This window comes from Nematolebias whitei, chromosome 11 (genome assembly GCF_014905685.2).
Source record: "Nematolebias whitei isolate Nwh7 chromosome 11, NemWhi1, whole genome shotgun sequence".
Lineage (NCBI taxonomy): Eukaryota > Metazoa > Chordata > Actinopteri > Cyprinodontiformes > Rivulidae > Nematolebias > Nematolebias whitei.
Genome location: NC_056508.1, coordinates 22,622,211 through 22,648,269, shown reverse-complemented (window position 1 = coordinate 22,648,269; position 26,059 = coordinate 22,622,211). Strand labels below are relative to the sequence as shown.

Here is a 26,059-nt window from a genome sequence, read left to right as displayed (position 1 = left end):
ACCCATCCATCCACCCACCCATTCATCCATCCATCCATCCATACACCCACCCACACATTCATCCATTCATTCATACATCCACCCACCCATTCACCCATTTATCCATCCATCCATCCATCATCCATCCATCCATTCATCCATACATCCATTCTTTCATTCATTCATCCATACATCCATCCATCCATCATCTGTTCCCACTTCTTCAGGTAGATGAATCTAACAAGATTGAGTCAGGTCCTCTGGATGGATTCTTCTTTTTTTGAATTTTTTCATCTTTTATCCAAAAGACTTCTTCAGTCTGAGCTGCAACAAACTCAGTCTTATAAGCATCATCTTCTCATAGTGGATCAACCAGTTTGCTGGTGACATCCAAAGTAGCTTGTCACATGCTGCAAAAGGAGGACCATCAGCCTAACGACCGATCGTTAGTACCCTGATGGCCACTTGCTATTCACAGAGGGCTGAATGATACTAGCAATAACAGCATTGTAAGAGGGGGACGGTTGAACATGGTGTGGATGGCAAGATTGTTTATGCCCATGCAGAAATGTAACCCTGGGTGAACTAACCTCCAACAAACAAACAAACAAACAAAGATAGTTGTAACAGAGGAGATCGTGAAGCTCACAGTGTTACCTGAGGTATTTGGTGAGGTGTTTCTGCCTTATCAGCCAACATTAAGGCAAAGAAGACAGGCAAAAATATTTCAAAGCTAAAAACTTAAAATACTTGTGTTTTCATGCCGCAGAGCGACACAGGGCAATCATTTACAGTGAAATTCAGTATGTTGTCTACAAAGAGTGTGAATTTTACATTACACAATCTAATAAACACTTGGGCAAATTAGCTTAGCTTTAACTGGTCATAGCAAACAAAGACTAAACTTATGTAACCAGAAGATTCAACATTTATATCTTCATATAAAACACACACAACACAACTAAGCATTAACCTTTAATTTAATCATTAAGCACACAATGTAATTATGACCAAAATAGAAGATTTCCTTGCAGTTCCCTTCGTACAGATGGACATGCGGTTCTCTTGACAAAGTTAGTTGAAGCTCCTCAGACTGAACGCCTTTTGGATAAAAGAGGAAACGTTTCAACAAAGAAGAACTCGTCCAGAGGACCTGACTCGACCTTGTTAGATAGAAGGCACAAGGTTTTTATTAGTCTACAGTAATTGGTCATGCTTTTGCATATTAGCGTCACCATTAATCAGCAGAGTAGAAGACCATATATATCATGAACAGTGGGACGTAGCTATTTGTGTTAGCATCACAGTTGTTGTCTGCTGGTTGTGCAAAGCAGCTTAACGGTGTGACAAAGTGTCTCTTTCAGCAAATAGAAGCGGTCCTGTTAGTGTATCCAGTTAGAACCATGGTGGAATGCCTGCAGCATGCAAGTTAAAAACATTAAAAATACAGATCATTGTTTGTCATTCTGCACTCGCCCTGCACCATATTTTTTCAGTACAGCAGGGTCTTTTGTGCTTGTTGCTGTGGAGTTTCTGATTCTTTAAGGGTTATGCTGCTGATGCCTTAAGGCCTTGTTGGTGGGTAAAACGAGCCGAGAAACAAGAAGTTGCCTTGTTTGCTGTTGTTGCAGATTCTGTGAATTAGAATTTGATGTTACATTTTTAAATCAGGCACTGCAAGGCGAGTACATGAAATGAAGTAGGGATTGTTTTTTTCTTGTTGTTTTTTGGCTACGGGTTGTTTATCCTCTTTATGTTCTGTTTTTCACCCTGGAAAAGTAAATGATTCACGTTAGAAATGAACAGAGGCTTAAATCAATCCCGTTCTAAAACCACATTCATGCTATTGTAACATTTGCTGTGTAGACACCATAAAATTTATTTTCACTTTTTTGTTTCCTGTAGCGAAAGCATTACTGATAAAACCACGACATTCTGGTCTTGTCTTTCAAAGAGCTCAAATTTCTTGGAGTGACTCCTTAGGATAAAACAAGATGAAGATTAAATGCTCTTTTTAGTAAAAAAATAAATAAACTAAATCAAGTGGACAAATATAACTCAAAGTTCCAGATTTTTTTTATATCTGCATGATCACAATTTTGTTCGACTAATACAATTTGAGAGAACAGAAAATAATGCAATGAAGAGTGTTTTTACACTGCCTTCAAAGAACATTTTTAATCTTTGAGCCTTTTCCCATTTTGTCATGTTGCAACCAAAAATTCAAGTTTTTATGGTTTTGTCTTTAGGGATAACATCAACACACTGAAGACTGCTGGGTTATTTTGATAACTCACTGGGTTAAAGCTGTTGGGTCATAGGGTGAGTTGGTTTGATCAAACATTGAATCAAAACGTTTGACGCAGTGGTTTGGTTGGAGATGAGCCGTATCATTGTTTTCATGTCAGACCTGACTGGACCTCTGATTTAGGATGTCATAAATAAAACCTAGATAGTAAAAATAACTTGTAAGAAGATGTTAACAGTTGTTAGCGCCAGTTTTTTTTTTTTTTTTTTTTTGCACCAACCCAAGTTGTCATTATCTAAATCCCAGATTTGTTGTTTTTTATAAACTAAAGTTTTTACCGTAATAGTACAACTACTATGGTAGTACTATGGTAGTACCATAGTAGTTGACAGGGGAGAAAGCGAGCACCGTAGGCCATCTTAGCACCAGCAAATTGTTTTTTTTTCCACTATGGAATTGTGGGAATCAGTTTTGTTTGGTGGCTTCTCAGATTAAGGAAGTCCTTTGGATGAAGGATGAAAAGTCTCAGCACAAAAACAAACAAAAAAAATAACCGTCCAGATGACCTGACTGAACATTGTTGGATTTTATACCTGGATTATTGTGCATGAGCTTTCTTGTTTACCGTAGTAGCTTTAATTCCAGAAATCAGTCTTTTTAAACCAATTTTCTTGTAGACAAACTAACACAGCACAGGGTGAAACTGATTACATGATGAGTTAAAGCCCATGATTGGCCTGTTTCAAATTTGACCAGCACTGGGTCATTGGATTGTTTTTATCTCAGTAGTTTTTAGTGTGAATTAAACAGAAAATCATTTAACTATATTTCTGTCAGTTTAGTTGTGCGGATATGTCTTAGTAGGTTTGCAGTTATAAAGTGTAATGTTCAACACTTGGGACCTTATTTTATAACCCAGCACTGCTTTAAATGTCTTAACAGTTTTGTCCCTGACCTGCCAGGTGAGTTTCTTGGTCTTCATGATGCTGTTTGATAACTATTGTTCTGTTTCAAACTAAATAACATTAACTACTGAGATAAAATCACTCAAAGCTGGGCTCTGTTTACTCATTAGGTGACTTCTGAAGACTATGGTTGCGCTGGATTTTAACAGTATCAGAGTCAAAAGGGGCAGAATACAAATGCATGCCACACTTTTCAGATGTTTATTTGTAAGAACCATAGAAAACCATGTATCATTTTCCTGTTACTTCACAGTTATGTGCTACTTTGTGTGGTTTAATCACACTGAATCTCTATCTAATACTTTAAAGTTTATTGCAACATGACAAAATGTGGAAAAGATCAAGCAATTGGGAATAAGCCCCATACTTTATTAATTTTTTTAACCTCAAGCTGTAGTTACCAGAGTTAGAATGATCAAATAATCTCCTGACTGTGCTTGTAATTATTGTTTGTTATAAAAGTTAATGTTTTTTTTTTGTTTCCAGTTCAATTATTTTAATAATGAACAAGTCTTTTTAGAACAAAACATTATGTTTACATCAAGAAACTGCAGCAAGAAGAAATGTAGATCTTTAGATAAACCTCAAACATTACCTGAGCTGTAAAATATACTGCAGCTATAGTGCTGCTATATTAAACTGGAACACTCAAATATGTTTTTTCTGGTGCAAATCATGCTCATAATTCCCTCTTTGCTTCTCCTGTAGGACTTGGGAAATGTAAAACTAGTAGTTTTCCAGGTATGTGAGACTGTGGAGCTCTCTGTGGGGCTCAGGCAATAATCTGGATTGTTTGTGTGTCTATTTTTATACAGTGCTTCTATTTTTCGGAGGATCTGGAGACGTTGTTTGTACATTTTTGCATCTGTATACATCAAAAATCTAAATCAAGCAGCTTTTCACCCCAAGTTTAGATTGTTAAATTTACCAGGTCAAAGATAAAAATAAATATATATATTTCAGGCAGGCAACATTCATTTTTTCACAGTAAGTACAAATAAATATCATCAGGGACCTTCTCTGAATATTATGTCATGACTAAAGCCCAAAAGCCACACGATTTGGACTTGTAATGGATAAATATATGTTTTATTAGGTTTAGGTCAATATTTTTACTGTCAAAGTTTACTGTCTGATTGAAGCAGCTTGAGCTAAAGCAGATTTTAAAACTTGTTCCTTTCTGTAAAATCACAAATTTAAAACCCTTTTTAATGCTGGTTTGAATACAGTGCTGCTTGAGTGATGTTTGCCTCATCTTTTAAGATGAGTAAGCACGCAAACAGCAAAACTATTTTTGTGTTAGAGTAGCTAATTGAGCTTTACAAGACCAAATTAAAGTCTGATATAAGAGATCAAACCCAGACAAGTTGATGAGAAGCTGTCACGGATACAGAGCACGAGCAAGCCGGAGCAATTTGAAACATCTCTTCCTTTCACAGTTGGAGTTAAATACATTTGAATGAAGTTGAGAGCTGCAAAGTGAGACTATCGAGATTGTTTTTCACCAGGACATGCGGCTGTTAATGTAGGGCCTTCACCAGAGGACAACACCTGGCTCAGAACCTCCACAGGTGTAAAAGAGCAGGAATCACATCTGGCAACAACGATATAGCCCTGAAAACGTTAATGAGCATCTTTCCAACATGAAAACTGAAGTGTTGTCTACAAGTTTCTGCTCGTTGTCTCTGAGTGCAGTTGTGTTACGCTCTGTGATGTCATCATCAGCTCAGCTGTTAACAAGCCAATTTCAAAACGTCATTAATGCAAATCTAAAGATTTCATGCCTCTGCACGTCCGAACGTTTGTCTGCTGATAGTCCTTGTTTTAATGTTGACTTAAATGTCTTACAAAGCAGTTTGTTTTTCTCAGACAATTTTAACATTAACATCCAGTTAACAAAAATATCACATAGTTATAATATGGCTCTGTCTTGCTCATTATCAATGGATGCTAACAGATAATAAATAGCTGTTCAATAATTCTGACTATTACTATATTAATGCTAATTTGGCTGTTCGTTACCAATAAAACGTCCTATTGCAGCAAAAATAAGCTAAATATATGTGTACAGTTAAATATAATGGCTGCACTTTGCTAACAGTTACTGTTTTAAATGTGCTATAGAAATAAATTTAACTTGACTTGATTGCTACAAATGACTTTTTATGTTTTTGTTACTAAGTTTATTCTGTTTTTAACAATCAGCTTTGTCATTTATTGAAAAATAACAAAATAGAGTGGAACCAACAACTTTTGTTTTAATTAGAGAAAGAAAGTGCTTATCATTGTATGTTCCCACAATGACAAAATTAGTTCTCTGCATTTAAGTTCAAGTTCAAGTAAGTTTTATTGTCATTTGCATCACATGTGGTACATGAGGTGGAATGAACTTGTGCACACAGGGTCCCAGTTACATCCAACAATAGCACAAGTATAAATTGTAAAAAGAAACCATAATAAGGATCTAAGATATGAACTAATAAATAAACTAAACTAAGAAATACTAAACACTAATAGTGCAAAACAATATGCTGAACAACATCAGCACGAACATGAGTCTGTGTGAGCAGAGGAGTACAAATGAATGCAGCAGCATGGAATAAATCAGCAGCATGTGATCAGCAGCATGGATAATCAGCAGCACATATTAACAATCAAAGTGGCACGACAGTGATTTTTAAAAAACAATTTCACAGTGATAATCCTGATTAGGGATTCTTGAGTAGCTTCAGGGTAGAAGCTGTTCCTCAGTCTAGTGGTTCCGCACCTAATGCTCCGCAACCTCCTTCCTGAGGGGGGCGGGGCAAAAAGTGAGTGATTTAACCAATCACACCTGAGATACACCCAGATGGAGCAGTGGGCATCTGTTGGCACCCGGGGAGCAGTTAGGGATTGGGTGTCTTGCTCAGAGACATCACAACATGTGTGCATGGTGGGGAATTGAACCTGTGACTTTCTGGCTCCAAGTCGGCTGCCCTACCTCTACACCATCTCAACCCATCATTAAAGTCGAGTGTTTGAAGCTCTAACCTCTGGACCTCCACAATATATCGCAAATTTATCGTCATCGCAATATCAAGATTGCAAAGGACTGCGATATATCGTAGATCATTATCTCACACTCGTGTTTTATTTGAAGAGTCCACTGGACCTTCACTGGTCTGATGTCCACATCTGCTTGACGATGACAGAAGAGAAAGTGAAGAAAATGTGGGTTTATTGCAATCAGTACCGTCATTGCAGTGATGAATTTGTAATACGTTTTTAATATTGTGCAACTTTACAGTAAAGCCATATGGTCAAAATTGTAAATCGATACCAATAAACATGGAAGAAGAAGTATCTGTCAGTTTTTAATCAAACTTTAGTTGTTTGATTTGTTTTTGTTTTTTTTTATTGAGTGTGTGAGGGGGAGCACAATCTTCACAATTTGTTTATGTTATTTAAGCCTGCTTGTCTAATAATGGGCCTATTAAGGCTGAAGTTCATCCATCTAGATTAGGTTTTGACATATTCAGCGTGTTAGGAAGGGAAAAAAAACGGTGTAAGGAGACATATTTGACTTTTTATTGTAATGGCTTGAAAAAGTCAAGTGTCAAAAAGTTAAAAGTGCAACACATTCGTGTATAGGACCACAATGAGAGACAACTAAAGCCTGTTTTCAACAATAATGAAACGGTGAGATGAAAATTGTTCAAGAAGACATCAGCCTAAACAGTTTTATGAGACGATAAATAAAAGTTTGAGACAAACTTTGATAAAACATTAAAATAAAAATCACATCTCAGTTGTCCACTATGATTAGGATTTTTATTTATTTCAACTGTTTTTGGAGAGAGAAGTGAGACAACCCACACTACTCCGTGCCTTTCTACTGTACGTTTAGTCTCTTTTGAGGATTGCAAAATTATAGACACACATCAACCCTGGAGTTATAGCATCACCTCACAGAAACCTTGCTAGTCCAAATTAGCACACATCAAACTGTTGCTTGATCCGAAACTTTAATTTTGAAATACTTACTATTATTATTTTATACATTATTCAAATATGGTTAAAGATAGTACTGATTAGTTAAAGTACAGATACTTTAAAGTGGGGTTTTGTACAAAGATTATGGTCAAACATTATCTTACCTGTTGTGGATAGCTCCTTAAAAGACCAGAGTTTGGAGAAATAGTGTTTAATGCTGACTGGGTTAACGAACTAACAGCTAGCCTGAGTAATGTCAAGATAAAATTGATTGCTGCCATATTAAAACGACTCAACATCAGAAATTTCATATTACTTTATGCAAGCGCTATTTAAAAATAAGCCTTTAAAATGCAGTTAATTTTACATTTTATATGTATTCCATCAAATGTTATGAAATTCGCACTGGAAGTCATTTCAAGCTGTACAGTTAGCTAGCTGCTGTTGTTGCTGCTATTTGCATTTGTAAAAAATAGCAGAATTCTCAGTAAATTATTATGTAAAGTGAAATCAATGGCATTATGAAGTGTTTTCAAATGACAAGCATAAAACACTAATATTTTGATATGGCACTTTTTTTTTTTATGACAGCAGTCTTCCATGTTGGTCCTGGCCTCACTCAGGACCATTAATTAGCTAATTTAATTTCTTATTTAGACGAGCCATACTACGGCTGAAAATAATTTACTGTGACAAATCAAAAAGCAAGAGCATCAGAATTTTGAATTTCTACTTATTAAGGTGGTCAGGACACCTTTCACTCATTATGCTTGGGCTGAACTAGGGATGCACGATCCACTTTTTTCACTTTCGATCCAATACCGATAACTGTGGTTTTGTATCGGCCGATACGGATCTGATACAGAAAAAACAGTGTTGAATCAACAAAAATGGCTAAATCATGTCATCTGGACCCACATGACATGATTTAGCCATTTTTTGTTGTCTACCTACCTTACAAAATCAGTGCTGAATTAACTTTTGTTTTTTTAAACGCAGACATGAATGTACTGAATTACAAATTTATTGAAAGCTGTGCACCATAACAGCACACTTAAACACACCAAGAGGTATTAAACACAAGCTTGGCCAAACGTAAAAACAACACAACTTTAATTTGTTCAGTCAGTTCGCTAGCACATGACGTCACTCAGAGCACAAAGCATAGAATTAGAGTGAATAGATCTGCCCAGTCACGGCCCAGTCACATTGTCACCGATACCCGATCCAGAAGTTTTTCCGATATCGGTACCGATGCCGATATTGTTATCGGATCGGTGCAACTCTAGTCTGATCAGACTGTGTCTTGCTGTAGGACATCCTACTGAACTGACTTGACCCCACACAGGCTAGTGTAGTCACCTGGATGTCTCTGGGTTTAAACAAAAACAAAAGTCTGCTTCAGCTAGCAGCTAATTTACGATAACAGCCAACTTTAGGATTACAGTAGTCCCCTCGTTACATAGCAGTTCGTTTTTCGCAGACTCGCTCTATTGCGGTTTTTCAAAATAAGATTGGACATGACACACAATTGGCTGATTGATGGATGAGCCGCATGATTTGCATGGAATTTTTATTTAAAATAAATTATTTAAAATTATTTAGCAGCTGCTCCTGCAGCTCCTCCTCCTTCCTCCTCTGCCAATCTCCGTTCTGCAACAGAGAAGTGGGCGTGGCCGAAAGCGCACAGTGCAGCCGAGGCAGAGAGCTGAAATCATGACAAGCTGTGCTCTGAGCGTTTAGAGTTTAGAAACAGTTTCTAGAACATTGCAAGAGTTTGGGAAGGGTTTAAAACGCCTTTATATACATATGTATATATATTAGGGGTGTAACAGTACGCTAAAATCACATTTTGGTTCTTTTCAGTTTCAAGGAGGGCTCGGTTCAGTTAATTTTCGGTACAAAAACGGCCAAAATAAAGACTTACAAAATGTTTATTTCGAAACTATGCCAAGTAAACAAATTCAGTCATTACAGATTTCTTAGCTGGAGGTGATCTGGTGGATGAAGAAGACAGCTCTATCTCATTGACATCCTCAGAATGCAAACAGCACAAAGAGATAAAAAAAATAGAGTTAATAATATTATAATTTTAAATTAAAAAAGTTATTTAGATCACAATAATACAATAACAATACCTCTTCTTGCACGCTCATCATTTCTGTTATGAAGTGGTTGAATCTCTCGGTCATCATCATGAGGGCAGGGCTTTAATCTGGTCCAGAGCTTGTTGACGATCAGTTCTGGCTTTTTCATAAAGTGCTGCTACAACTTTTTGGCTGAAGTGTTGATGTGATGGGATATCGTAGCAGGGCGCTAGTCTTTAATCAGATGCTTAAAGCCGACGCATCAACAACAGAAATGTAGATCCAGAGCTTTAAAATCTCCTACAGCTTGTGTTATTGCTCTGGACCGATCTGAATTACCTGATAAATGTTGATTAAATGCTGCTGTTATCAGTCTTTGCAACAAGCTGCTTTTCTTGCTTGTAGAAGAGACGTTCACATTCAGATGATGTTATTTCAAGTGAGTTCACAAGTTAGACGTGTTGCTGCTGCAGATCCACTCTCTGAAACAACGTCGACACACAGCTTTGGATTTGTTCACTTGTCTTTTAACAAGAAAGCCATAATGTTCCCAAACAGGAGACTGCAACGAGATGCTAGGCTGCTAATGCTACGTGTGCTGCAAGGCTATGCAACATTTAATAGCGTCGTGCTGAAACACACTTAGGAACTTTAGTTCCGCGGCACATAATCTCTCGTTAATAAAATTTAATGAGTGAAAAAAATAACCGAGACGGTACGCACATGGACCGAACATGCCGTACCGAAACAGTTCAATGCACCCACATGTATCGTTACACCCCTAATATATATATATATATATATATACTAAAATAAACTACTTCTACTACTATTCCTACTTTGAGGTTTTTCACTTATTGCGGGTCTTTAGCGTACGGATCTCCTGTGATAAACGAGGGACTACTGTATTCTGAACATATGTTTTTGTTTGTTTTGGCTAAAGTTTAAATAAACTGTTTTGACAGAATCCTTCTCAATTGTGGGGAGATTTTATTAATCAGCGAGGAGTGTTTAGTTTCTCTTTAGTTTTTGTTCTGATTGGTTTTGGAGCTGACTGGACTGATGTAGTGTCATCATAAGTGTGCCAATCACAAGTCATCATCTCACTCACACCGAGGGACATCCATCCATCTATTATCTTTTACACGCTTCTTCCATTTTGGGTCACGGGGGTCTCTGGTGCCCATGTCCGGCGATCACTGTGCGAGGGGCGGGGTACACCCTGGACGGGTCGCAAGTCCATCACAGGGACACATAGAGACAAACGAGACAAACAACCATTCACTTTCTCACTCACACCTAGGGACAATTTAGAGTTACCAATCAGCCTAACATGCATGTTTTTGGTCTGTGGGAGGAAACCGGAGTACCCGGAGAAAACCCTCGCATGCACAGAGAGAACATGCAAACTCCACCCAGAAAGGTCCCCGGCCAGGATTTGATCCAACAACCTTCATGCTGAGAGGCGACAGCTCTACCAACTGCGCCGACTGCAGCATTTTTTTATTATAAATATGAGTGCATTTTTGGAACGATAACACGTTGCTAAAAAATAAAACTTCACGCTGCTGAAATAAACAGTTGTTGCGATACTGTCATGCAGTAACAGGAAGTGAAGGCAAAGGGGACACCTGAATGTGAACAGAGCATTGCTTCAATAACTAACAACAGAGAAGAATCTGAGGTTTCTTTAGATGATTTAGAGTCACTATCAGAGAGACGAAGAGTCAGAGTTAAAATATTATTGTTTGAATAAATAAAGACCAGGGAGTTCCTCTTTTTAGAGTTCCCCTTTGATGTCACTTCCTGTTTCACTTTGTCCATGCCAAGTTCAAAATAAAATATGCCATTTATGTGACAAAATGTGTAAATTCATGTCAATCAAATACCTCGAATACTAAGATGCTTTCTTCCACTTTTTGTTTTTGTAAGATGTGCATGTCACAGGCCCTTTAATGTATTGCATTTTTTACAGAAACATCAACAGACTTTGTAGCTCAGCTTCCAGCTCATTGTGAGACATAGCTGCAGGTGTGTATCTGAATACTGAGCTGGTAATCAAAATGATGTGTTTTCCTGCCAGGTGTGAATGCTCTCAGTCAGAGCTGTGCACTTACAATCAGATCATCCAGGTTGAGTGTTAATGCCAAGTTTGAACAAGGCCTATGAGAGTGTGGAATTAAAACGTCAGCATTATATACACTACAGAAAGGTGAAACAGAAGTATACCTAATAGAGAAAGCACTTAAAGTTGATGTTTAAGAATATGTTTAATGAAATAAAGAGTAAAATTACATTATAAAGGGATAAAATGTACAGGAGTGCTTGAAAGTTTGTGAACACTTTAGAATGTTCTATATTTTTGCATAAATTTGACCTAAAACATCTTCAGATTTCCACACAAGTCCTAAAAGTAGATAAAGAGAACCCAGTTGAACAAATGAGAAAAAAATATTATACTTGGCCATTTATTTATCGAGGAAAATGATCCAATATTACATATTTGTGAGTGGTAAAAGTATGTGAACCTCTAGGATTAGTAGTTTGAAATTAGAATCAGATGTCTTCAATCAATGTGGTGATCAGGTGTGAGTGGTCACCCTGTTTGATTTAAAGAACTGGATCTATCAAAATCTGCTCTTCACATGTTTGTGGAAGTGGATCATGGCAGGAACAAAGGAGATTTCTGAGGAGCTCAGAAAAAGAGTTGTTGATGCTCATCAGGCTAAAAAATGTTACAAAACCATCTCTAAAGAGTTTGGACTCCACCAGTCCACAGACAGACAGACAAATATGTAACATTGGATCATTTTTCTCAGAAAAAATGACCCAAGTGTAATATGCTTGTCTCATTTATTTAACAGGGTTCTCTTTATCTACTTTTAGGACTTATGTAAAAATCTGATGTTTTAGGTCATATTTATGCAGAAATCTAAAAAATTCTAAAGGGTTCACAAACTTTCAAGCACTACTGTACCTCAAAAAGGCACTTATTGAACATAAAGGCACTTATGGAAAAAATAAAGAGTACTATAACACTAGTTTTACAAACCTTCACGTACACATACCAACACAAAATAGTACTACAAAATGATATGTGATGTGATACGATACGATACAATACAGTATGATACATTGCATCATTGCAATAGCTTATACTTTATTGTTATTTCAGTGATATTTAAAAATGTATTTTCAAATGCTGACTAAATGTCAGTACTGGTAGTTAACTGGTTCATCCAGAGCTGTAACCTCATTTGTGTGATAACACAGTCCTCTTAGTTTCAGTGCAACAAATATGCCAGTTTGGAGGCTGCTATTCAGTGGTTTTGAAACCAGTGTTCTTGCTGAGTAAAGGTCACCAGGAGGCCTGAGGAGAGGCAAGCTGCAGACAAACAGGGATACAGCAAACTTTATTATTGGTGTTGTGTTAAACTGGGAACACGTGACCGGCCACAGCATGGGTTTTAAAAAGCAGTGGATGGAGCAAAGTAAGGGCCCAGGGCAAGTTTTGGTTAAAGAGGTGGCCTTAAAAAACAAAGGCTGCTGCTGTTAGCTTCATATTCTGACATCAAGATGAAGCTTTTACGTAAAACAACTCAAACTAGAAAAGGATCCTTGTGTTTACTGGGATTTCCAAGCATTCATAGCTAATTTCGTATTTTGCCCTTGCAAAGATGAGCAAGATTTTTCTTTCAGCACAGAGGTGCGTCAGAGTCGCATAGCCCTTTTTAAGTATTGATTTATTTTTATTTTAGCTTTTAAATTTAACAACCTAAAGGAGAATATAATGCTTCAGCTGCTTGGATACCAACCTTACGAGGTATGTTTAAATAAAAAAGAAGAGCAAAAAGAATGAATTGATTAAGATGGATTTGAATACACATGAGTGCTGTTGTTCTATCGACTTACAGTTTATTAAATGCTGCAGTGGACATTTAGGCAAAAGGTTATAAGGTTTAAAAATAGATCTCTAAATGCTAAAAACGTTAAAGTCTGACTGTTGGATTTTTGACCTTCTTTATTTGCCTGCTGTAACATTTCTGGATTATTTTTGCTATGTGGAAAATAATGATCCTTGGACGTGAAACAGAGTTGCAAGTTTTAAATATAAAAACAGAGAAAAATCTGTTTCAAAATAAAATTGCCTCTGTCTTTTCGTAGACAGTTCTGCATAAATGTACTCTGCTGATAAAGTTTTTTTTTTTTTATTGGCTGCATTTCTGTCGATTCACCTTTAGCCATCAACATTCCCTTTTTGTCTTTTATTATTATTATTATTATTTGGCGTTTTCATATTTTCTGTGCTTTCTGCTAACAGGTTCAGACTCATTTGGAAAACCCAACCAAGTACCACATCCAGCGCTCTCAGCAGCAGCAGGTGAAGCGGTACCTGGGAAGACTCGGCTCCCAGGCCTTGAGCTTGCCCTGCCCCAACCAGTCCTCTGACCACGGGGGCATGCCGCCAGGGCCGGGCAACAGCGCCCCCAACAGCCCTATGGCCTTACTGACCCTGAACGCGAACTGCGAGAAAGAGGTTAGTCTGAACCGATTTCACTGCTTCATGTGTTTTTATTTTTCGTTTTAGTAAAGTCATTTAATCTGACTGCTTTCAGATGGATGATGTCATTGATGACATTATTAGTCTGGAGTCCAGTTATAGTGACGATATCCTCGGCCTGATGGACCCAGGACTTCAGATGGCCAGCACGGTACGTGTGTGTGTGTGTGTGTGTGTGTGTGAGTGTGTGTGGTGCCTCATCGTCAGCGTTTAGCCTGCACACAGACCTGGCTCCCAGCTCTGGTAAAGGTCTCAACTTGATGAATTGATTTGATGAGAGTGAATATTAAAGGTGTAAGAGCACTGTGTATGCTGCTGGAAATAATTTAACATTTGAAGGAGAACATCTTGTAGCGATGTACTTGTTCATGCAAATAATAATACTCTGCATATTCAATCAGTTTTTTTCATTGTCCAGTCTCACCACATCTGGCTTAGACTCTACTCAGGTCTACACAGTCCAGGTTGTTGTCAATATAACTTGAATGCTGCTGGTACCGTCATGATGCTGCCGTCCAAAATGTCAGCGATGTGATTTTATATCCAGAGCAAACACAAAATATCAATGGTTAATAAATGTCACAAAACACTCACCGTCCTCTGCCACAATTTCCAAAAATGCCATGGCTGAAATGAGGCCTCTTTCCCTGTCTGAGCCTGTGAATTGGGTCCATTTGGTCTAGCTCTGTCTAGATTCTGTTGTCGGCCAAGAGACATGGACAGTCTGCACCTCCTCATAGTACCACAGTGTTGGTACTGGGCGAGTAGGTCCAAAGAACTGGGCAGGAAGCAAGTGGGACCATCTAATGGAAAGACTGTGCCGAGTCAACTCGAGTAGGGCTGAGTGGAACCCATGAACAAAGTATGCACAGTTTGTATGCACAGTTTGCAGAACTGTATTGTAGGTTATGGGGAATATTTCATTGCGTACCTCAGCCCACATTGTGCCTCGGCCTGCTGTGGCACCTTGAGCTTCCCTCACATTTAGGATTTATTTTCCTACTAGAGGATTCTTTTGAAGTAAAGATAGCTTTTAGATCTTGATAGTCATGGTTGTAGACTTGAACATTTTCTGTCATAGGAGAGCTTTCATGCAGGTGTCAAATACTGCTCCAGTCCTAACGTTAACCTAAACTGAGAAAGGTTCAGGGTGCCCAGGACAACTTTACCATTTTGAAAATAAATTTGTGACGCAAATTTGTTGAACATGTTTAAAAATACAAAGGTCAAACCTGCATGCTTTGGTGACTCACACAAGCAGAGTGAAAACCCCCGCTAACGTCTTTAGACGTTATGGAGACTCCTTCTTACACGCGGGTTACCAACCAGTGGCCAACCATCGCAGCCCAGTGAGAAACCAGCTTAACCATGAGAAATGTGACTTTTGCTCAGCGGCGTCTCTGCTGTGTTGCCCTCAGATCCCTGTGCCTCCTAACCTCATGGACATGTATGGTAATCAGGGTATGTCCCAACAAGGTCTGTCCATAAGCAACTCCTGCCCTGCCAACCTGCCCAACATCAAAAGAGAATACTCAGGTGAGGCGGACACAGCTCACACCGCAGAACATGTTTAAAGCTTTGTGTAACTATTTAACATATATTTGTCTTCTTTGTGTTGAGATCTACAGGTGCATCTCCAAAAATGCTAATAACTATACCAAAGTTCATGCTCAATAATCCAGGTAAAAATCCAACAGTGTTCAGTCAGGTCATCTGGACGGTTTCTTTTTTTTTTTTTGCTGAGATGTTTCATCCTTCTTCCAAAGGAATTCTTCACTGGAGGAGTTGATGAGGGAGAAGGCTGGCCCCCGAGGCCATCTTAGCACCAACAAACTGTTTTTTTTTTCCCCACTATGGAGTATGCTGTTTGTTGAAATCAATTTGTTTTGGTGGCTCCTCAGAATGAAGAAGTCCTTTGGATGAAGAACAAAATGTCTCGGCAAAAAAAGAAACCGTCCAGATGACCTGACTGGACATTGTTGGATTTTTTTTTTTTTTTTTTTTACCTGGATTATTGAGCATGAACTTTGACGCTAATGATAATAATTCTAATTTATTGAGGCACACCTATAAACATGGCTTTTTTTTTTAAATGGTGTTATGTCTATGATTGATTGTTGATTCAAATATTTCATAAACAACTACTGGTATTTATCATTTAGTGTCACAATCTTCAGCCATCATGCATATGCTGGATAAGTCTGGATCCTGTGGCAAGTTTGACACCTATCAACGGCCTGAAGGGTTCCCTGTGGGTACGTCTGAGGATTTAGCTTCAAGCTCCAGCAGATAGCTGCTGTTTATTTTGCACAGACTTGTTTAGTTTTGGATTAGATTTGTTTTATTGATCAAAACATTTTTCCAGAAGCTGAGGTCAGAGCCATGGCTAAGGAGAGGCAGAAGAAAGACAACCACAATTTGAGTGAGTGTTGATTGTCCTTTTTATTTATTTATTTATTTATTTATTTTGGTACATCCTAAAAGAAACACTTAAACAAATGTCCTAATTGTGTTTCAGGGAATGATTCTTTGTAAAAATAAAAATTAATGGTTAATAATCTGCTCTTGTTCTGTAGTTGAGAGACGACGACGGTTTAACATCAACGATCGAATCAAAGAATTGGGAACGTTGATTCCAAAATCCAATGACCCGTAAGTCAGCCATCATATATTTGATTCCAAACAGGCTTGAGAAACATTCAAACATTTGTCAATTTAAAAGTGAGATTGTTAAACTAATAAAGATATAAATAATGCTGCATAATATCCTGTTACTTTGTAGTTGAATACATAAAAAAGATCACTGTTATAATAAGAAAGTACCCTAAAGGAGACTTTAAAGAATCAGATTCACATTTATTTTTATGAATTGCTCCTAAGTTCATTATGAGAAGTGATGATTGCTGTTTCTGCTCAATCTACTCACGCTGTTCACAATAAACAGAAAATAATTGAAGGCTACAATTCATAGTTCTGTCAAAAAAAAGTATAATAATCTTCAAATTCAGATAACGCTCCTGTCAAGTCAGTATTTTCTTTTTTTTTTAATACTCTCTCTGCAGCCATAAACAAAAAATACTTCAAACAGAGAAAAAGGGGATGTTTAAAATGTAAAGTGTTGTAAAATGTGAAGCTTTTCACTTGATTTGTGCCTCATTGTTGAACCCTTTTATTTTTTTCTGTTTATCTTTAAAGAACACATTTATGGAATTAATCTCCTATAACGTCTGTTAACACAGACTTTTATAAATTGGCTAGTTTAGTTGGATAATCTTAAATATTGTGCAGATCCTTTTCCACTAGATGTCACTAAACTAAATCCCACACTCTGCTCCCTTCACTTGTTAAATAACTGAAATCAGAACCTAAATACAACAAATCTGCTTGTAAAGTAAAACCACTGGCATGCCTGTGATTTTTCAGAGACATGCGCTGGAACAAAGGCACCATCCTGAAGGCGTCGGTGGATTACATCCGGAAGCTGCAGCGAGAACAGCACAGAGCCAAGGAGCTGGAGAATCGGCAGAAAAAGCTGGAGCACGCCAACCGGCATTTGATGCTGAGAATACAGGTAGATTTAAAATGAGACAAGTGCCTGGAAGATGGAGACATGCATAGAGAACTGAAACAAAGTCAGCTATTAAATATCAGTTATATCAGTGTAAGAAAATAATATGAGGCAGGGACACATTTCTATACACAGTTTAGCTAAAAAAGACACCCAGTAGATGTTGTACCTTTTTTAAACGTATTAATTTTGGGGGAGAATTCAACGTATCTGTATTTCAGGGAGGAAGTCGAAAAATCTCAAAATATTTTAACCTTCTCAGTGTAAATCCAAAAAACCTTCTCAATTTTATCACTGGCATCTTCACGATGTCTGACGAGTACGACAGCTGCATTTTAACTTCTGCACAGGAGCTCTCTTCTAACAGAAGCTTGTCCAATCTTAGAATAAATACTAATTAAAACTGGACTGGACATGCTTATCTTCATTTCAAAAGTGGACTGCAGTGATTTAAATCATAAACAGGGTGCAAAGCATACGGAGGTGGTTAGAGGTTGTCAACAAAATAACGTGTGCAGCCTTGAATGTGGAAGTCGTACACACTAAAATAAGCTGTGATTTTCAAAATCTGCATGGCTCGCTTGGTCCAAACACTCATAATTCAGTGAGACAGCAGCAACATATTTGCATCTTTTTTTGCAATATTGAGTTAAGTTTGAGTTACTTACATGTCTTGAATAGTTGCAGCCCAGAAAGATGCTACGCTTAGACCAGGGATGTCCTATTCTGGTCCTCAAGGGCAGTTATCCTGCATGTTTTACTTGTTGACCTGCTCCAACACGCCTAATCCAGCCACTGAATTACCTCCTCATGTTCTGCAGAAGCTTGTTAATCACCCATTCATTCAACTTAGGTGAGCTGGAGTAGAGAAACCTCCAACATGTAGGAAGGTGGCCCTCGAGGACCAGGATAGGACACCCCTGATTCAGTCATTATGTTCAAGATGGGAATCTTTGACCAGTCACTTGCTTTTGCATCTACAGTTAGTGTTAATTTAGTCCTCAAAATGGCAACGTCTGCCAAGATTGGAAAAAATGAAAGCAATCATTAATCACAAAAGATGAATTTTATGAAAGGGAGTATTTTCAAAGTAATGATGAAATGATGAAAGTCATAATGGTGTCATCTGAGATGGAAATAAATTGGTGTCAAAATATTTAGTCATTCGTGTCCTGGATGTGATTTTGGGCTCAAATTGTTAGAGTTCTTACAGAACTGGAGTTAATGCACAGAAACAACTTCATTCAGAGATTTATGGCAGTCTGGACTAGAGTTGCATTTGGTCCAAAAAATTTGACCCGACCCGGCCCCAGCCCGTAGCCATAATTTCCAGACCCCACCCGATCAGTCAAATTAACAGTAAATACAGGTCCGAGTTTGAAAAAAAAAAAAATCATAATTAAGCTTTGACTGCTTCTAGCTATAGTTATTAACGTTCGGTGGACACGCGCGGCTGAAAAGGGGGCAGAAGATCGGAGATGAGGGGGTGTTTGTCCTTTCATGGCCGTCAAAGCGCATTAACTGCTTCCCCTGCTTCTGCCTGCATTCTGCATTATTCAGACATGGACCCTGCTCTGACTTGTCGGATATTTCGTGCTCTCACCTGTTTGGGTCTTCGACCGCGCGCATCCGCTGAGTGCAGCGGCTGAATAAACATCCATTTGGGCTGATGGATCACTGGCAATAGTCCATCTGAAGCTTAACTGAACGTTTTACCTCTTTCAAGGCTGGTCAGCGTGCGATGAAATGGCCACATGCAGCTGGTGATAGTTTGGCAAGCCATGTTGCCATACAATTGGATCGTCAGCCGCACGCGTCCACTGACGCAATCAAAAGCCTGACACCGACCCTTCCCGCACATTAAACACATTATTATGGACCGGCTCAGTCCAAATCCGGGTCGGACGGGTCCAGGCTTCAGGCTCCGGGTTCAGGTTAGAAATGGCAGCCCTAGTCTGGACCAACAAGTTGCCATCCAATGTATTTCCCTGTTCCATTAAAAAGTGATGTAACGTGGCTGGTTAGACAGTTCAGGTAGACCAGGGAGCTGCAGTCTTTACAATCAAGAGGCATTTTCCCCCCGTCTCATAAAATAATTTTGCAGCAAAATGTGCTTGAAGCTTGAATTAAAATGCACTAAGAGCAAGAATCTTAATTTACTTCAACTTTTTTCTTCTTCTTTTTTTAAATCAGACCAACCTTGACTTTTAATTATTTTTGTTCTCAGATTGACTTCACTGATGTTTTGCAACTAGCTCATTTTTTTTACTCTTTGTATAATTAGTATCACTCTGTCACTGAAATTTCAATCAAATATTTGCATAAGGCTGGACAAACGCTAAAAACTAGACATGTTTTGTGGGTACAAATCAAAGTATTTTAATCTCCATGTTATTTTTGGTCAAAACACAAAAGCCACTCCTTAGAGATCAGTATGAACTAGATAAATTGCATGTCCTGCGAAAATGCAGTTTGAATGCTTATTACTGAAGAATTTGCAGAAAAAAAGCTGAAATTATCTAAAATCTTGCTGAATTGTAGCTGAAATGGAAGAAGAGGCCTCAATTAGCATAAGAAAGCAGAAAGAACACATATTTGCTGAATTAGGTTTAAATAAGCATAAATTAGCACAAAAATTAGGAAATTAGCTAAAAAAAAGCTGAAGTTAGCACAAAAAACAGCTGAAAAGTAGCTGAAAAGGCAGAAAAAAGCTTAAACAACCAGATAGATGCAGAAAGAGCTGAAATGAGCTAAAAACACATGGAATTAGCTAAAAAAAAAGTTAAAATTAGCATAAAAACATATATAAAAGCTGAAATAGCAGAAAACGCTGAAACTTGCAAAAATAAGCTGAAAGGAGCATAACAAGCTAAAATTAGCAGAAATAAGTTAGAAGAAGCACAAAAATGTTGTAGAGAGCTGAAAGAATCTGAAAGGAGCACAACAGCTGAAATTAGCTAAAAGTAGCTGAAAAAAGTTTAAATTTGCACAAGGAAGCTGAAAGTAGCTGAACCAGAACAAAATATGAAAGAAACAGTAAACGGTTGTAAACACATCTAAAGATTTGAAGGATGTAAAATGAGCTCAATTAATTTTCTATGAGAAAAAAAATGGCAGAAAAGTCTAAATATTTCATAACGCTAAAACTGCACCAATACCAAAAGTTATAGCACCCTTCTTCTGAACGAGCTGAACGTTTTGATATACGATTTGTTGAAATGGCTCAAAAACTGTGGAACGAGAAAGATGCAGAGAAATGTATGGAAGAAAACTGGATCAGAATAGTGTGAATGCTTCACGAACATTCACACAGTAATAAAGGTCTCGGTTGTTTAAAAGCAGAACCAGCAGCTCTGCCTCAGTCAGTAACTGGTGAACGTCACACCGGCGGCAGAGCTGATCTGGACCATGTGTCTGTGATTTACAGGAACTAGAGATGCAGGCCCGAGCTCACGGCCTGTCCATCTCATCTTCAGCGCTCTGCTCTGCTGAACTCGGGGCGCAGCCCATCAAACAGGAGCCCACCCTGGAGGACTGTCGCAGAGACCTGTACACGCTCCACCCCCATCACCAACACCACCACCACCACCCCGCCTGCACCCCAGAGCAACCCGGCACGTTGGAGGGCCACTCTAACTTTTCCGAGGGCCACTACAGCTCTCAGAGCAAAGCAGGCGACGTCCTCATGGAAGACACCCTGTCACCAGTGAGTGGGGGGGACCCTTTGCTCTCGTCCGTCTCCCCGGACGCCTCAAAGGACAGCAGTCGTAAGAGCAGTGTCAGCATGGATGAGAATGAGCAGGGCTGTTAGCGCCCCCCAGTGGGAGACACCTCACCTGCTTCTTTAAACCCACCCCCTTCCTTCTGCCACAAATGTTGAAGGTAACACTGTCACAGCTGCTGGAGAGGTTTTTTTTTTTTTTCTTCCCCCACCTTTGTTTACGTCTGTATCTTCATATTTTTTTAATATATATTTTAAACTCCCAACCTTGATCACAAAGACTGTTTGCTTTAATCTTTGCTTTGCTGACAGTGAGTTGTAAACCCAGATGGTTTTATATTTAAAGATGTGCATTTATCTTTTGAATAGAGTAGATTTTTTAAATTGATTCCAAAGAACCTAGGGAAGTTATAAATCATGGTCACAAGTGTAGATGTTTGTGTCGAGATGAACACTACTCTTAAAATCACTAGCAATAATAGAACAATATTTATTACTCTATTGCTTTACACTCCTTGTGTCTTAGACTGAACTTGAATGTGCAAATGCCTTATTAAGATGTGAACACATCCTTGTTGTTCTGCTGCACATGTGTTGGCTGTTAGCAGAGTCTCTGTCAGTCTTCCAGTTCAAATCTCCTGCTTGGTAATTATTAATAATTTGTAGTTTTTATTTTGTTTATGTAACTTTTTATGCAGCGTTGTATGTACACATTCCCCTGAAATGTATATTTGTAGCGAGGTCATTTAGCAGAGCCTAAGCTGATAAATAAGCACAAAAAAACAAAACTGAACTAAACACATTTTCTTAAGATGGCTCCCTCATCTCAGCCCCGATAACAACATATTGTAGTTTTTGATGTTAAAATATGAACCAATCCAATCACAAGACAAGGTCTTTTTTTTTATTAATTTGATAGTGTCTACTAGATATTTTCCCAGGACATTCCTCACTGCCAAAACCATAAAAACATTTTTTTTAATGAAGTCTCAAAATGTTATTAAGATAAAACAGAATATAAAACGTGTTAATCTGAATCATTGGGATATTGTTTATAAGTCAGTGGATCTTTATCATTTGTTTGATCATAGAAAAACATGGACGACTGACACAAACCCAGAAGTTGAAGTTGAAACAAAAACCACGCTTCCTGGTAGGCTGGGCTTAGAAAGTTTAGGTCCCGCCCCTCCATGGAAATGATTGGCATTGTTACCTGACTACTTCAGATCATTACTTTTTTAAGCATTGACCCTCGTTGATTCATGCAGTCCTTACCTTACTGCGGTATGTTGAAATATCTTATTTTTTATATAATGGAAGTAAAGTAGTCCCTCAATACTTTGCGGTTCGACTTTTGCAGGTTTTCAACCTAAGATTATACACAACACACAATTGTCTGATTGATGGAGTGAGCCAACCGCTCGTGCAGCTCACTCAGGTATAAGACAAACCCCCACCCCCTTCTTTCTCTTTCTGAGGCTGTCTGTCACAGCAGAGGCAATGGGGAAAGACAGACCCCACCCCGCCCCTCCTTTCTCTTTCTGAGGCTGTCTGTCACAGCAGAGGCAATGGGGAAAGACAGACCCCACCCCGCCCCACCTTTCTATTTCTCTGCTGTGGCATCACCAGAAAAAGAAAGGAGGGGTGGGGTCTGTCTTTCTCCATTGCGACTGCGTAGGGAGCAGGGATAAACAGATCAGATGAACCAATGTAGAACATCTGAGAAAATGCTTAGGTGGGCAAATAGGAGTGAATCTTTTTTTTTTTTTTAAGAGAGAGGGTGGTTGAGCGCGACTCAGTCGGGTATAAGACAGACATCCGCCACCTCCTTTCTTCTTCCAAGGCTGTCAGTCACAGCAGAGAAAGAGAAAGGAAGGGGCGGGGTTTGGGTCTGTTTTTCCCCATCATGTCCCAGACACACAACAGAACAGACAGAACTCAGAAAAAAAAAGGAGGGGGCGGGGCTGCACGAGCGGCATAGATTCTTTATTTAAAATAATAAAATATGAACTTTGTTAAGAACATTGAAAGAGTGTGGAAATGGTTTATGAAGCCTTAAACAATATATATAAATACTAAAATTAAAAAAACACCCCTACTTTGCAGATCTTCACCTATCGTGGGGGTGTCTGGAACATAACCCCCATGATAAGTGAGGGACTCCTGTAAACAGAGACATGTCGTCCATCTTTTTCTACAGTCTACTGAATGACAGGATCTAAGGAAGGGGTTTCCATTTGAGTCTTTCTTGAGGCAATCCTTCAAGCAGACCTGGTAAACTTAATTTCATTGGTCATTTTCTACCACCTCAGTGACATTTCACATTCAGGGTCTTTTTACATTTTCGCTTGTAAATGTATGATGTCAAGGAATATAAGGAGAATGGTTTTGTACAAACTGCATGACCTTGTCTAAACACTGGAAGGATCGCTGAAAACTGAAATGTGGTTTGTTAGCCAAAAAAAAAAATTCACAGCTTAAATTTACCAGTTGTATTTGGTTTGTAACAGCCACATGTGACACTTTACAAGACTGCAGATTCTTTGAGGTACACAATTGCTGTATATTTCTGCACAGTGCTGCACTAGTTAACACATGTTCATGAGTAACTCCGTGCCGTTTAGTCAAGTCTCTGAAACCGCACAACCTCCAGTTTGTAAAACAATGCAATGGTTCAAGTTGTGCCTGTAAATCATACTGCCTTGAAAATGTGATCTTTTATGAAGTACGGTAGGTTAAGGTGGTGAAGTTTTTTATTTTATTTAAGTGCCTTATGGTTGCTTCTGTTATCTTGGTGATGTACAAGTACTGATGCAATATTTTGTTGATATTAATAGAAGTGTTTGGTGCTTCATAATTATTAACTCCAGGTGAGAGCAACAATACAGACATTCTACCATGAAACAGCACCATAGACTCAAAACCCACAAAAAATGGTTCGTAATAAAAGCACCCGGAAGTATTCAATATTAAAAAATATTTAAATAATTTACATAGGTAATCAGATAGTTCAGTAAATGTTTTTTCATCTCCTCTGTAATTGCTGAGTAATTTTCACCTGCTTGTATGAATGGAAACAATGGCTTTGTCTTCCAGAAGCCTTGAGCTTTAATCCGTCAGGAAATGTAGGGCTTGCCAGCAAGACCACAGTGCCAAAGGAAATCTGACCCAAACCAGTCTCGTCTAAAGTAGCTACATGACATACTGACAGACTGTGAAGAGCATTAACATAAACCAGCTAAGCAGAAGGAAAAGCATGACATGCCCAAACAGACACGGAAATAATAACTAAAATATTGTCACCGTGGGAAAATGCGCGGATAAATTAAATAAAATGTTTAGTTTTGAGCACAACTAGCAATGTGACTTTCAGATAAACTAACATCCATCCCCAATAACTTCAGTCGTATTTTACTCTCTGCTCGAGGTTAGCATTGTTAGCAGAGGTTAGCGTTCTATGCTATGTTAGCTCGTTAGCTTTAGTGAGCATGCTAACATGCTAGATTTAGCATTTAACCCAACAGTTGCCAGATATGATAATTATTATATTTATACTATACTTTTAGGATACTGTACAATATGTACTTTTCTTATCTGGCAACACATGTCCAAATTAATACTGCACCCCAGCCCCGCCCCCTGCAGCTTTAGAGCACTTCTCTGCTTTATTCACTTCGAGTCATCATTTTTATATGATCCATATTTATTTATTACTGAACACCTTGGAACTCTGTATTCTGTTGGTGTGTATTTTATTTGTACCAACAACTGTATTTAAAATTGTTTCGAGACTAGTATGAATGTAGTTCACAGTTGCCAAAATGTGTGCCAAAAAAATAAAGACAGTAGATTTATACTGTATGTAAACATGAATTACAGGGTTTGAACTACTGATAGTGTCTTAACGGCCTTATAGTGATATTTTATTGTAAAGTAATTAAAACAACAAAACTGTTCCAAATGTGAGTTTTTTGTTTGTTTAGTTTTTGTTACCCGTTACATTTCACCGAATACACTCCAAGCATGAAATATGACTGGCATAGTGGTACTGCACGTTAAAGCCATCACGTTTACCGTTGTTTCAGCACACAATGGACAAACCACTAACAAAGAATTGTGTGGGCTCAGTTTTTGAAATTGAGTGCAAAGTTCAATTCCTGTGTTTGATTCAAACAGTGTCCTACCGCGGCGTCGCTATTGTTTGTGTTTCGAAGAGATGAAGGTTGCAATAGTTACTGTACCCACCGTTTGTCAGATCATTGAACTCGTGCTCAGAGTCACCGGTACTCAATGTTGAGACTGTCTTGCAAGAAATATTAAAAGATTTATTTGAACGTTTCTTGGAGCTTTTTGTGTTTTATCACTTAGAAGTCCATTTTTTTACAATGCAAAGTGAAAAACAAACGTTTATTGTACATTATAATACTTGTTTCTGTGATGAATTTGTTTCCATTGACATAACAAAAAATAAGTGACTAATACAAACCCATTACACGTGACCATATGACCAGTCCTGTATTTGTGAAACATACACCACAAATGGTATAAGTTAAGGGAAAAAATTGCAACTTTTCATGAAGTCGTGCACAATTGAGTTCTCAAAAATATCTCTTTAAAAGTGTTGTGATTTGTAAAGGAATGCTAAAACTCTGCATTAGACAAGTGCAATAAGTCAACTTTATTTATAAAGCACATTTAAAACAGCAGCAGATACTAAAGTGCTTAACAATAACATCAATGAGAGTAAATGAATGGAAAAAATAACACTAATGATAGTACTGAAAAAATGATTATAATAATATATTATAATAATAATAATGATAATATAATAACTATTAATTAAAAGCATTAAAGAAAAAACATAACAACACAGAATAAAAAATACTAAATCAACTCACACTGTGTGAAAGGCCAGAGAAAACATGTTTTTAGCAGAGATTTAAAAACAGGAAGTGGCT

The 26,059-nt window shown here is 38.1% G+C and overlaps 1 protein-coding gene across 5 annotated transcripts in view; it reads left to right on the top strand.

Annotated features, from left to right (window-relative positions):
• The window catches only part of mitfb (melanocyte inducing transcription factor b), a 49,655-nt gene extending 28,464 nt beyond the window's left edge, over nucleotides 1-21,191 (top strand). For 2 of the 5 annotated variants that reach the window (XM_037684013.1, XM_037684012.1), the window contains exons 3-10: nucleotides 13,573-13,788; nucleotides 13,868-13,963; nucleotides 15,231-15,348; nucleotides 15,975-16,067; nucleotides 16,181-16,234; nucleotides 16,389-16,464; nucleotides 17,236-17,383; nucleotides 20,808-21,191. In XM_037684013.1, coding sequence (XP_037539941.1) covers nucleotides 13,573-13,788; nucleotides 13,868-13,963; nucleotides 15,231-15,348; nucleotides 15,975-16,067; nucleotides 16,181-16,234; nucleotides 16,389-16,464; nucleotides 17,236-17,383; nucleotides 20,808-21,191 — 1,185 coding nt within the window. Of the gene's footprint in view, nucleotides 1-13,572; nucleotides 13,796-13,862; nucleotides 13,964-15,230; nucleotides 15,349-15,974; nucleotides 16,068-16,177; nucleotides 16,235-16,388; nucleotides 16,465-17,235; nucleotides 17,384-20,807 lie in introns of those variants that run through there. The other 3 variants (XM_037684011.1, XM_037684015.1, XM_037684014.1) reach the window with 3 other exon arrangements.
• Nucleotides 21,192-26,059: the final 4,868 nt, after the last annotated feature.